The sequence below is a fragment of the Papaver somniferum genome, unplaced genomic scaffold (assembly GCF_003573695.1).
Source record: "Papaver somniferum cultivar HN1 unplaced genomic scaffold, ASM357369v1 unplaced-scaffold_125, whole genome shotgun sequence".
NCBI classification, from domain to species: Eukaryota; Viridiplantae; Streptophyta; class Magnoliopsida; order Ranunculales; family Papaveraceae; genus Papaver; species Papaver somniferum.
This window is the reverse complement of record NW_020621603.1, coordinates 8,488,448-8,500,421: the sequence shown is the minus strand read 5'-3', so window position 1 is coordinate 8,500,421 and position 11,974 is coordinate 8,488,448. Positions and strand designations below refer to the sequence as shown.

The following is an 11,974-nucleotide window of genomic DNA, read 5'->3' as shown; positions in this document are numbered from 1 at the left end:
GTTGAATCATACAAGTAGCGCGAATGACCACTTTTGAGTGATTGGTTGGGAACCCTTTGAACGAGCCATGACTTGGCCGATCGTTCCCTGTGAAAGAGGGATGGCCGGTGATCGCGACATTACCCTATCGGCTTCCTGAAAATAAATCTATACCGTCTGACTAGGCTAGCGAAGTTGGATGGACGAAATTTGCGGCACTTTTTTACTGCTAATGATTCAAATTAGGGTTTAGAAGTCGTGTGGCTAACCCTATTTTGGCTAAACGATTTGGGGTGTTGTCGTCGATTTGGACAAGTCTATTGAGTACACATAAAGATGGGTTGCCGGTGAGCATGCCAGTACCTTATTGGCCACCTTAAATTAGATCTAGGCCGTCCGACTAGGCTGGCGAAGATGGACGGCCGTGATCGATTTGCGACAGTTGTGTAATGCCGCTGACTCAATTTAGGGTTTAAAGAACGCGCAATCACCCTATTTTGGGAAAGCGGTTTGACGCGCTCATGGATTGCTATGTGTAGTTCGACCGGGCAGGGATGAAGACGATTCGCCGATGATCATAACTATACCTCTTTGATTGTTTGAAAGAAGATCTAAACCATCCAACTAGGTCGGCTAAGTTGGACGGATGCGATGGGTTTGAGACCGTTATGGTCGGTCTTAGCTCGTTTGAGCTTTCAACAGCGCGATCACCATGGTTCTCGCTAACGTTCAGGGGTGTTGTGGGTGAACTAAAGGAATTCCGATCAGCTGGGATGCTAGTGGGCCCGCCGGTGGACATTATGGAGGTTGCCTAGTTCCGCTAGGAAGAGGCTAAGCTTGTTGAACTGTGTGGCCAAATCGTGTGGCCGTGATCGTTTTTGAGACTGACATGGGAAGTCTAGATTAGATTCCTTAAGGAATTAGGCGCATCGCCAACTAATAGACACATTTTTGTGTCTAATTTGATCTCAATATTATATGTTGTTGTCTCTCGATTTTGTACTAATTTTTGTGTTTTATGTATTTGTAGGCATTTTTGGGAATAAAACATTTTTGGAAAAATCAGCTCGAAAAGTTGTCCGGGGCAACCTTGAAGGACAATTGTTATTCGGACTCTCACTATTGGTTAAGGGGCACCTCAGTTGGACACCTGCTATTCGCATCCCAGTTCAGGATAGGGGGCACCCTTCCTTCTTCTCAAATTCAAATAAACTTTTTGGCGGGAAAATATTTTTACTCTTTGGCAGATTTTCAATCAACAAAATGAAGGTGTTATATGGAGATTAAATCGCTGAAAATTTGTGGTATTGTTCCTGGGACATTTAGAAATCTATTGCGAGTGTTGTGGTTGATTAAATTTGGCTAGAATTGGATAGGGAAGCCACGAACTGGAAACAGGGGAGAACGTGCATAGAAGAATTATTCACGGGATTTCTTGTGTTTGCGTATGGCTGAGATGATCTTGGAGAGTTATAACTATGGTTTGATGCGTATAAAGTCTAAACAAGGGAAGAATCAGAGCTGGAAACGCGTGGAGAAAGAAAATATCTCAAAATATTCTCTCTTCACTGCCCGAGTAAAGAAGAATTATTTGGAGTTATTGTGAGGGATTTCAGCGTGCATGTCAGTATATAAAGGCTCCTTGGGTCGACTACCAGGGGTGTCGAGATTTTGGGGTCGAGAGGAGGTCCAGAGAAGCAAAAATCAAGAGTTGATGAAACTCTGTTGCTGCTGCTGCTGATGATGAAGAACACCAAGAACACGAAGAACGGACTCGCGGGGAAAGTCGTTTATCAACAGTGTCAAAGACGCACAACCGTTGGTCGCAGTGCAGTCTAAACAGCAGCAACACTTGTCTTTTATCGTTCATTCTGTGACGCTTTTTGTGAGTCGCAGATTACAGTTTTACACCATTTTCTCCTTTTCTCTCCATTGTAAACACCATTTGAGCTATAAAAATATATTTTGAGCGTGTTTTCATCATGACGAGTTAAACCCCAAGCACTGGGACGACGGAGGAGGCCATGTTTCATCCATGTGGTAATTTAAATTAATTCTTTATTTACTTTTTGCACCAATTTTAATTGAATTAAGATTTTAATTAATTATTTGTGATTTTATTTGATGGAGCATGCTTAGTCTTAGGGATTCTTGATGCGCCATGCTCATAAAATACAAGTAATATTTTATAGAATCTACTTTGGCAAAGAATAGAGTTAATATTTGTTTTGTTTTGAACTATAATCGCCTAGAATTAAATTCTGAACCACTTGAAAATGAAAAATGGCCGAATCTTTAGTCCCAGTTTCTCGCACCAGTGTTAATATTTTTATTGTATATATTTATATTTTTTATTAAGTCTAGAAAATTATCCTTCACAAATCCGAGAGTTTGAACCCTCATTACTACAACCCCAGAAAATCTCAAAATCACCAACCAACTTCTAACTTTATTTGAAAGTGTGTGTGGCGGGTTTAAAGCGATCTGATTGGTCGATGGGAAAGGGGGCGGCAAGTAGCAACATGGAGTGTGGTCGGCCGGCCACAGGTGGCGCCTGCTGGGGCGAATTGGTTGGCCGAATGGCGCGGCCACGCCTCCTCTTACTGCTGCTCCTATTTGCCGCAGCTCCTCTTTATTTCTTGTTTTGTGATTTTTGGTAGGACTTTGCTCCTACTAGCTCCATGGCGGATTAATTTCCTTAGCTTACCTAGGTTTAGTGCGCAGGGCGCAAAAACCTAATTTTTGAAAATTGATAAAATTAGGTTAAAGGATTGAATTTTGCTGGTTGCCAAAACCAATCAATTTTTTGGTGAATTTTCAGAGCTCATACAAAATCACTAATTATGTTTCAGGGGGCATCATAACTCTGTGTGCCTCTAATTGAGTATTTCCATGCATATTTTAATTCTGACACTTTAGGAAATTCATGCTACTCAGTTGCGAGCGAACATTAATTGTCATGTTAAAATCAAGAGTTCGGCTAGGAAGATAGCACAAAATGAATACTCGGCAGGCTCCGACATTAGTGAGTAATGCAACTAGGAGCTTAAATACTCATAGGCTCTATACTAGTGAACAATTCATCTAGGATCTTGAGTTTCAATATAATATGAAGAGAGACATAGGCACTCATCAGATTCTGATATATTCTTCAAATTCCTTGCGGAATATGGACATGTCAAGGTGTACTACTTCTGATGCTGGTCAGGTAGGCAGACTTTTACAGTTTTCGCCCTATACTAAAAACCACCATCAACAGGTCCATAAACATTATAAAGACCATTCTCTCCAATTCAATCGGTTCTTGCATTCTTGTATTAGGTAATTATTTGGAATTCCTTCTCTTTTTCTTGTCGGAATATTCAATCTTGTACTGTTACAAGCGTGTTGTTTCTTGTGTTTTTCTTGGAATACTCTTAAACGCATTAGGATTCCTTCTAGTTTTCTGAAATGATTCTTTAAAAATTGTAATTATTGTGTTGTTTCTCGTTACTTTTTGATTTTGATGAACTTGAGGTCCATGTGGTCATGATTTCCATTAGTGAAAACTGAATTATCAAAACAAAAAAAAGTTTATTAATATATGGAGTATCACTGTATGGAGTTTTTACTGAACTTTAATTCCTAGATAAATATCGATTTTTTTATCTTTTCTTTCACATTACTGTTTTCCCTCATTTTTATTTTTTTTATTGATTATTTAATATATTTTCTTAAATTATATATGTTTCGAGTTAAACAGATATCTCCTCGATAGATCTAAAATCTCTCTCACCTTCCTTTAGTGATGTAATTTTTGGACCTATCGGTCTGGTTTCCCAAGAAAAAAAGTAGCAAAATTAAATAAATAAACAAAAACTAAAAGTAAAAGAAAGAAAATCAATAAAATTGTTGAGATATAAAATAAAAAAGAAACTAGACTTTTATTAGGAGTTGATTTGTAATTCAAATAATTATTTAATGAAAAATGAAAATAGAAAAAAATATTCCTGATTGCTAAAAAGGTTTATTAGGATTAGTGTTTAAGTGATCCCATGGTCAGGATCGATTTTAATTTTTTTTTTCTCATATAAAACATATCCGGCTAATTCCGGTACCCCTTTCGCAACCATGGAAATATTGGTTAAAAGAAAGACTTTATCAATCGAATAGTCCAAATAACATTCATCAATATTTGAAATTTTGGATACCAAATTTAAGTGTTGATCATTTGTCGTTACCGTTTGTTCGGAAGTGCCGAGTCCTGGACCTCCTCGTGTAACATGATTAACCGATTCACAATTGTCAAGTAGGTTTGGGAACCCATTTAGAGCAACCACAGTGGACGAGTATAACTAAATATTTGGTCAAAAAACGAGACACAGCGGACAGACTATCGATTAAAATCCGGACCAAAGACCAAATCCCAGACTATAATCGGTCCAAGACCAAAACCAAATATAGTCGAGCGAACGTATAGTTAAGGCCCCACCACCAGGCGGTTGTATAGTTAATGTCCCACACCAGGCGTGCATAAAGTCCCCGCGCCACACCAGACGTGTTTTATAGCTCCGCCCCATTTGTTTTTTTTTGGGTGGGGCGGGGTTTATACCTCCGCCCAACTCTTTTTTTCAATTCACTTTATATATGGGGCGGGCTTTATACCTCCGCCCCATATTTTTTGTTGTTTATTTATTTTTTATTTTTTTTGGAATCTCATCGGACGTACTATAGTTTACGCCCCACACCAGGCGAATGTATAGTGCACGCTCGATCAAATTTAGTCTTCCACCTGTAACGTCACACACCAGACTAAACTCAAATTTGGTCGTTTTTTTTTTTGTCTTTAATCTTTGGTTATACTCGCACCACTGCAGTGGCTCTTGGGCCGTTAATATGACCACCAATTGTATTTTCATTTCTCAAGACATTTTTTGACGACCGTGAGTTTTAGGCTGTTAAACATACCGATTCCCCAGTTGACTCATTTTGTGCTGGTAAGCAACTGTTGGTCACATGACAGATTTAAAATAATGCGCAAGTATACTTTGCCTTGTTTCCATCGAGAATAACCAAAGAAACAGAGAAAGACACGAAAGAAGAAACTTCGAGAGAAAGGGGAGAAGAAAAATCGAGAGATCCAGTGAAATTATTGTCGTGTATGTTGTTGATTTGGTACCATTAATGGAAGAAGAAGAAGAAGACAACTCAGTGTTAGTTGGGTTTATTTCCCATCAAAGTTAGAGATAAAAAGGCTTCAATAGAGATCAATGGATCATCGTCAAAACGGGTAACTTCTTCTAACCCACGCATCATTTTTCCATTGTATTAATTTCACACCTATTTTTGGTTTAATTGGAACATTGAATTTTGGGTTTCTGAAAAAAATGATGGCTCTGGGTTTGGTTTAATCTTTCAAACCTGTCACATTTGAATTACTTATTGAGTACTATAATTGTGAATTTTGTCAACAAATTCAGAAGCTTGATCTAGTTACTTACCACAAATGCAACATCCCCACGCGTTAATGAAAAGGCCAAGTGCCAACTGTTGCATTCAGTGGAAGCCTAAACCAAAAAATTGATTGATGGTTACATGAATCAAAAATCATTAATTTTTCTATCCATTTATTTGCATATTCTCTACCATTCTTTTTTTCTTTTTCAACTTACTATTTTTTCATTTTGAGAAACACTCTTTTGTCCTGTCTTCCATTGGCTTTTTATTCTCAAATGCTATAAATTGGATGATCACCTTGTGAAGAAATATACAACCACTTAAGAAATATACAACACACAGAAAACATGGGTCTAGTGATTGTCATCATAGCAGTAATGGTTGTTTATTTCAATAATTATTCAGTTTCATTTGTGAATTCTGCTTCTTCATCATCTCTTTCAGTGGGCTTTTATGATGAATCGTGTCCTCGAGTTGAGGATATTATATATGATGAATTAGTGAAAAAGATGTCTCCGATTCCTCGCAACATCACCATACCGGGGACTCTTAGGCTGTTTTTCCATGATTGTTATGTTCAGGTATATATATATGTATTTCTTTTCACAACATTTCAGCTTTATGTTTTTTAACTTTGTTTCTGAAACTCTATTATTACGATCAACTATGGCCAAATTATGGATTTCATGAGGTGTTTTTTTGTTTTTTTATCAACTTATTGTTTTTATTTCTTATTTCTGTCATCCTGTATTGATTTCAGATTGTTGTAGTTGCAATTGTATTTTTTAAAGGTTCTTTTTAGCTTTTGGCATTGTTTATTACAGAATTCCTCCATAGTCTTTTTCACATCATTTGGAGAGTTTCCTGCATTGTTGATGTTATTATCCTTCTTGTTGCTTTTACTCTTCATCTTGCACTTCTTGTTGTTTTGGTTACACTCATGGTGTTTTTGTTGCAGTATGGTTCTTCTTGTTACTTCATTTACAACTGTTCCAGTTCTAGTTGTTTCCTCAGTCTTTGTTGCAGTGGGTGTTCTCTCCTTCTTACTAGTGGTAATGTTTCTGCAGTTAATGTGATGCATGGTTGTCCTATTCATGTGGGATGACAATTGAAATTTGGCATGGGTGCCATTTTGTTCGTTGTTGTGATTTGCAAATTTGAATGTCTTTCTGCCGCTTTTGACATTAGTGCACCTGGATGTTGCATTTCTGGTTATTTCTTCATTCTTCCTTCAGAGATAATCAGCTCTTGTTTTCTGAGATTAGTTGACCAATTTCTCATTTGGGCACATTATTTTTTCAGTCACATTATATGCCAGAAGTGATAATGTAGTTTGTTTTGAAAATTATTGTTCTAATTAGTTCTTAATATACTGCACAATTGTGGCAGATTCCTTCTAATGCAGTGTCCCTAAAAAGTCTACTTGCATGCATAAGAGATCCGCTGAATTCCCCGAGACTGTAATTGAAATTCACATAGAAATTTTCATGGAAGAAAGAGATACTGTGTCAAGACCTAACATTATTAAAACCATATACACCGTTGTTGACGAACTAGAACAGTCCATGGCAGGAGCGGAGCTTACAGGAATAAATATCTAATTTGAGCTGAATGATGTTATAGATGTTGATATCGATCCGTGATGTGAACTGAGTTGAATGAACAATGACTTCTGTTTAACTTATTCTATCTAACTTGTAAAAGGGAAACTTACAAATCAGTACTTTTTTTTGTAGGGTTGTGATGGTTCTGTTTTGATCTTACCAACAGATGACAATAATTCTGAGAGAAACGCATCTATCAACCTTTCTTTAGCTGGAGATGCATTTGACATTGTTGATAAGGCTAAGGCAGCATTAGAAAAAGAATGTCCGGGGGTAGTCTCATGCCCGGATATCCTTGCTATCTTGGCACGCGATGTCGTACACTGGGTAAGTTATTTGCTCTCTTAATAATGCTAATAAAAGATGTTGATTCAGTTTTATTTTGCAACTTGCCAACATTGGTGTGGCAAAGATGTTAAAGGATTTGGCTGTGAATTTATTTATTGTGCACAGTGGGAAGGTCCGCACTGGGAGGTTGAGAAAGGAAGAAGAGATGGACTCATCTCCAACGCAACAGAAGCTCAACTACTCATGCCAAAGTCTGACGAAAATATAACAACTCTCATCCGTGGATTCGAATCGATTGGACTATCGACTGCTGATCTCGTTACATTATCTGGGGCACACACAATAGGTTTTACACACTGTATAGAATTTGCTAGTCGTATCTTCCACAACGACACCACATTGAACTCTACAATAAGAGAAAAGGTAATCCTTAGCTGTCCATTTCCGAAGATTGACAGAAATGTTGCTGAAGCACTTGATCAAACTTCTGAGTTTGTATTTGATAATAAGTTTTACAAGAGCTTGCGACAACGGAAAGGCCTGCTCTTGACGGACCATGTATTGGCTTTTGGTTAAAATGATGTCTCTCGTAAATTAGTGTATAGGTACTCCGAGGACCAAGAATTGTTCTTCCAGGAATCTGCAAAAGCCATGGTGAAATTGGGAAGAGTTGGTGTTAAGACTGGGAATGAGGGAGAAATTAGAAGGGATTGTAAGAAATTCAACTGATTAGGGTTTTTTGTTGTATTGGCAATTACAATGTCAATGTTGCTTTTAAGCTTATTTCTTTTGCCAATACAATCAATGAAAGAGTTCGATTTTGGACACAATCAGAAATCCTATTATAATTTTAAAGCATCTTCTTAACAGAATTGAACACCTCTTCATCCATCTTTGTACTACTTGTGAACCTTTTTGGTATAGTGAGAATTGTGTTCTGTATCTGGTCTATATCTATGCAATTTCCTGTATAGGATTTCAGTTTAATTATTACAATTCTGTATTTTGTTCTAATAATATTTTGCAGTTATCCAACAGTTGTTTGTCAATGCAATATTATTTCCTCCATGTCTGCAGTCATTTTCTACGCTGCCGCCTGCCGTTTTCTCTGCAGTTACAATTTGTGATCTTGCTTATTGTGATATGCTCTTTCCTAGTTTCTGTTCAACTTCAAGAACCTGTTTCTTGTATTAGCATGTAATTGGAATAAAAGGTATGCTGTTTATATCTATTTAGACCGTCGTAATCATTCTTTTAAATAGTTTCAGTTAAATTTTTGTGAAGTCGCTTCTGTACTTATTATTTTAATTCTTACTCTCATCCAATCTTTAGGAGGCCATTGTCTATTCTTATTCAATTTTTAGTAGGCTTTTCGGCCTCTTAGATCTGGTATATTTGAATTCTGTTTTTCTGTACACTTGTATTTTGTGGAGGGCTACTTATCCTCTTGATACACGACGACTTTGAACATGTCTGTGAGTTTTGAAACACTTTATAATGGATCATTATGTGTCGTTAACCTGATCTTTAGAACAATTATAGATTGAAGTGTTAAAACTGTTATTTAACTTGTGTGTTGAGGTTCCTTGTCAAACCTGGAGTAACACTCCAAGTAAGAAACCCTGAACCAATCAGTCATAAATTTAATACTCGAGAGCTGATCTAAGGAATTGCATATGGCCATCTACCAGCCTTTAACCAATATAAGATTAGATACTTGATAACCTAGTACCAATGTATTGCCACATGCCCCTCCACTTAACCCATTTGGTTGCTTTTAAAGTATGAAATCGGATTTTTGACCTTTCTTCTGTTTATATTGTGCAGGCTAAAGATCCACAGATTCATGCACTTGCACTTGTATCTCAAAGAGTAACAGCATTTGCAGACACAGAAACTGAACTTGTCCACAATGTTCTCATACCTATAATACAGCAAGGACTTAGTGATGTGTCTCGTTTGCCTACCTGGTCTGCAGTCGAGGAGAAGAATGCTTTTCATCCTCCAAGTTTCAGTGCCTATCCTCAATCGTGTGTGACCATAGTTGGTGATAATTTGCTAATTTCACCTCAACAGTTGGAGCCACTTGCAGAGGGCTTTTCTAGCGACTGAATCATGGGAGGCTATTTAGTCTGTTGGCTGCCCTTATCTCAGTTGTAAAAACTGTGATATGAGAAACTTCCAACAAAATGTTTTCCTCAGATTGTCACAACAAGACATAGTATTTAGAATAGTGGTAAGAACTATGTTCTGCCCGCATTGGTAGTATTTCAAAGGTACTCTTTTGACTTTTGAGTTTGAAGAGCAATTTGGTCATCTATGATTCATAAATTTGGATTCTGATATGCGTAATTTTAGATAGGTTTTAAGTTATTTATGATATTGTGATCAAAATCGTCTGCCTTTGCCATTAAATTAAGAAACACCGTCTCTCATTTCTTTCTTTTAGCATCCTTGTTTTGTTATTCAGTTCTGTATACTGTAGACTAGAGATTCAAGATGCTGCTCGTTTCTTTGTGTTTATGTACTGGTTAGCTTAAATTAATAGCTGAAAGGGAATGCTGCTTAATTAGTTTTTTCTCTTTCACTAAACAAGTCTTAACATTATCGGGAATCATTTGAATTGCAGAAGCTTAAGTGATGATGCTACCCTCAAGAAATTTTTGGATGTCGGTAAAGTTTGATGTGTGGAACCCGGAGCAAATTTTCATCTACAGCAGTTTTTCAGACCTCAGGAGGGTTATGATTACGATCCTGACTTACTTTCCGTCACACTGATGAAGGGCCTGGGTGTGCAAGAATTTCACACAGAAAGGGAATTCAACTCGATGCTGTTGCACGTGGGGCACTTATTTGTGGATATTGTGGAACGGGGGAAGTCGGTATTGCTCTAGAGTTGCATAGGGAGATTGTGAAATGGAACTGCAGTCCAAATGTGATCACTTATGCCAAGAGGAAGACATGCAGTTTTGTATTAATCTGCAGTGGTTTGTTGGACGTGAGTTTCTATCGCCTATCTCTTGTTTTTAGCTATATTATTTAAGCTGAAGAAATTACCAGTAAGCTCTTATGATTGATAGCATTACTGACATGTCTCTCAGTTCTATATTACTTTCAGATTCTTTCTTTTTACTGAGTTCTAATTTGGTTGTCCAATTTGCAGTATTTTATACCATAGAAAGTAAGCCCTCTTGGTTCGCAGTTGTTGTATAAAATATAATGAAATGGGACCATGGTCAATAACTTCAGAGCTATAAACTGGTGATGTCTAATGTAATTCCCCAGATATACACTTTTGCCTCGTAGTTGTGGTCTTATGCTAGCTTTTGCCTATGAAAGACCCTTAATCTAAAGTGTGAGCCTAATTCACGAGTTATCTTTTTGGTTACCTAAGCTAGTCACAGAAAACGAAATGCTGTTATTCAAATTGTTGGTGCTGATGACCTCATAGGCCTCTACGTAAAGGTCTGTATTTTAATGTACCTTTTTTCAGCTGAATATATTTATAGCGTACCTTATGTTGTTAGGGTATATAAGAGAAAGTTAGGTAGATGAACTATCTATCTTTCTCTTATACCCTAAAAACATAAAGGCCTCCTATAAATATATTCAGCTTTCGGAACTTCTATCAAACGAACTTTCTTACTCATTTTCCTTCTTACTCAGATCTCAAATTTTTTGTTGTTTGATCTGTAGGCTCATTATTGTTTTTGTGTGTGTGCAGTGTTTCTATGAGGCACTTCGCAGTTCCATTAGTCGCTTCCAGTTGTGGTACATGGAGTTGTGTGTGGATGATGTACCTCCCATCCAGCGCTAAGTAACCAGTAGCAAGGTAAACTCTTCATTTCTGATTTTTGTTAGGGCTTTTAGTGTGTTTACTTGGTCTATATATTCCGTTATTTTATTTTAGAGTTCCTTCAAATTTTGGTAATGCGTTTGCGCTTTATTAATGAAATGATGTTAATCTGGACTACAATTTAAGATGTTAAGCTCAAGAGTATTAAAAAGGTCAGCTTTATAAGACATGATAGGTTTCTCAAATAGTAATTTTACTTGGAATAATCATAGAGAAAACGAAAAAAAATATACGAGCTGATGTTTGTCTCAGACATCTAACTGGGGCTGAGTCAATTGTGGAGTCAAATTTAGACTCTTGAGTCAACAAAAAACAAACTGAGATTAAAGCTACATATAAATGTAATTGACTCAAATGTCATGGTTTAGAGAGGGTTAAAGATGCCTATTATTACGAATAATGCTCATTATGAAGTATGAACATTGCGTTACACTGCTAGGGCTAGTATGAGGTTGAACTTATGAACTGGTAAAAATGTTTTCCTGACATTTTATAGCTTTTGGCTCAAAAAATTTGGTACTAAATCAACTTATCGGTAGTATCATCAAATTCATTAAAGTTAAGATTTCATTGTTGCTTTTTGCTCAAGCACAAAATAATCAATTATTGGTAGGATGCATGGGCTACTACTCTTCAAGTTAATTTTGTTATAGGCAGGTGTGCATTTTAAGATCATTGTATATCATTAGCCTGAGGAATCTAATAATACCACTATCTTGTACATGTAGTAGAGAGTTTGTACTACCGTTGGTGTTTAACTGCAAGTTTGTTTCAGATCGATACATTATATATATACCACCACCTGACCTGA

General features: G+C 36.9%; 1 protein-coding gene across 3 annotated transcripts; it reads left to right on the top strand.

Moving 5' to 3' along the window:
- Positions 1-5,036: 5,036 nt before the first annotated feature.
- On the top strand, positions 5,037-8,294 carry LOC113331195 (peroxidase 55-like). Of its 3 annotated transcripts, none has more exons than XM_026577937.1 (4): positions 5,037-5,248; positions 5,860-5,996; positions 7,152-7,346; positions 7,473-8,294. In XM_026577937.1, the coding sequence occupies exons 2-4, from the start codon at positions 5,925-5,927 to the stop codon at positions 7,881-7,883; spliced, it is 678 nt and encodes a 225-aa protein (XP_026433722.1). In that variant the 5' UTR covers positions 5,037-5,248; positions 5,860-5,924; the 3' UTR covers positions 7,884-8,294. The 3 variants fall into 3 exon arrangements, with proteins under 3 accessions (XP_026433722.1, XP_026433720.1, XP_026433721.1); XM_026577936.1 differs by lacking the exon at positions 5,037-5,248 and adding an exon at positions 6,374-6,467 and having other exon boundaries at positions 5,871-5,996; XM_026577935.1 differs by lacking the exon at positions 5,037-5,248 and having other exon boundaries at positions 5,338-5,996.
- The last annotated feature ends 3,680 nt before the right edge of the window (positions 8,295-11,974 follow it).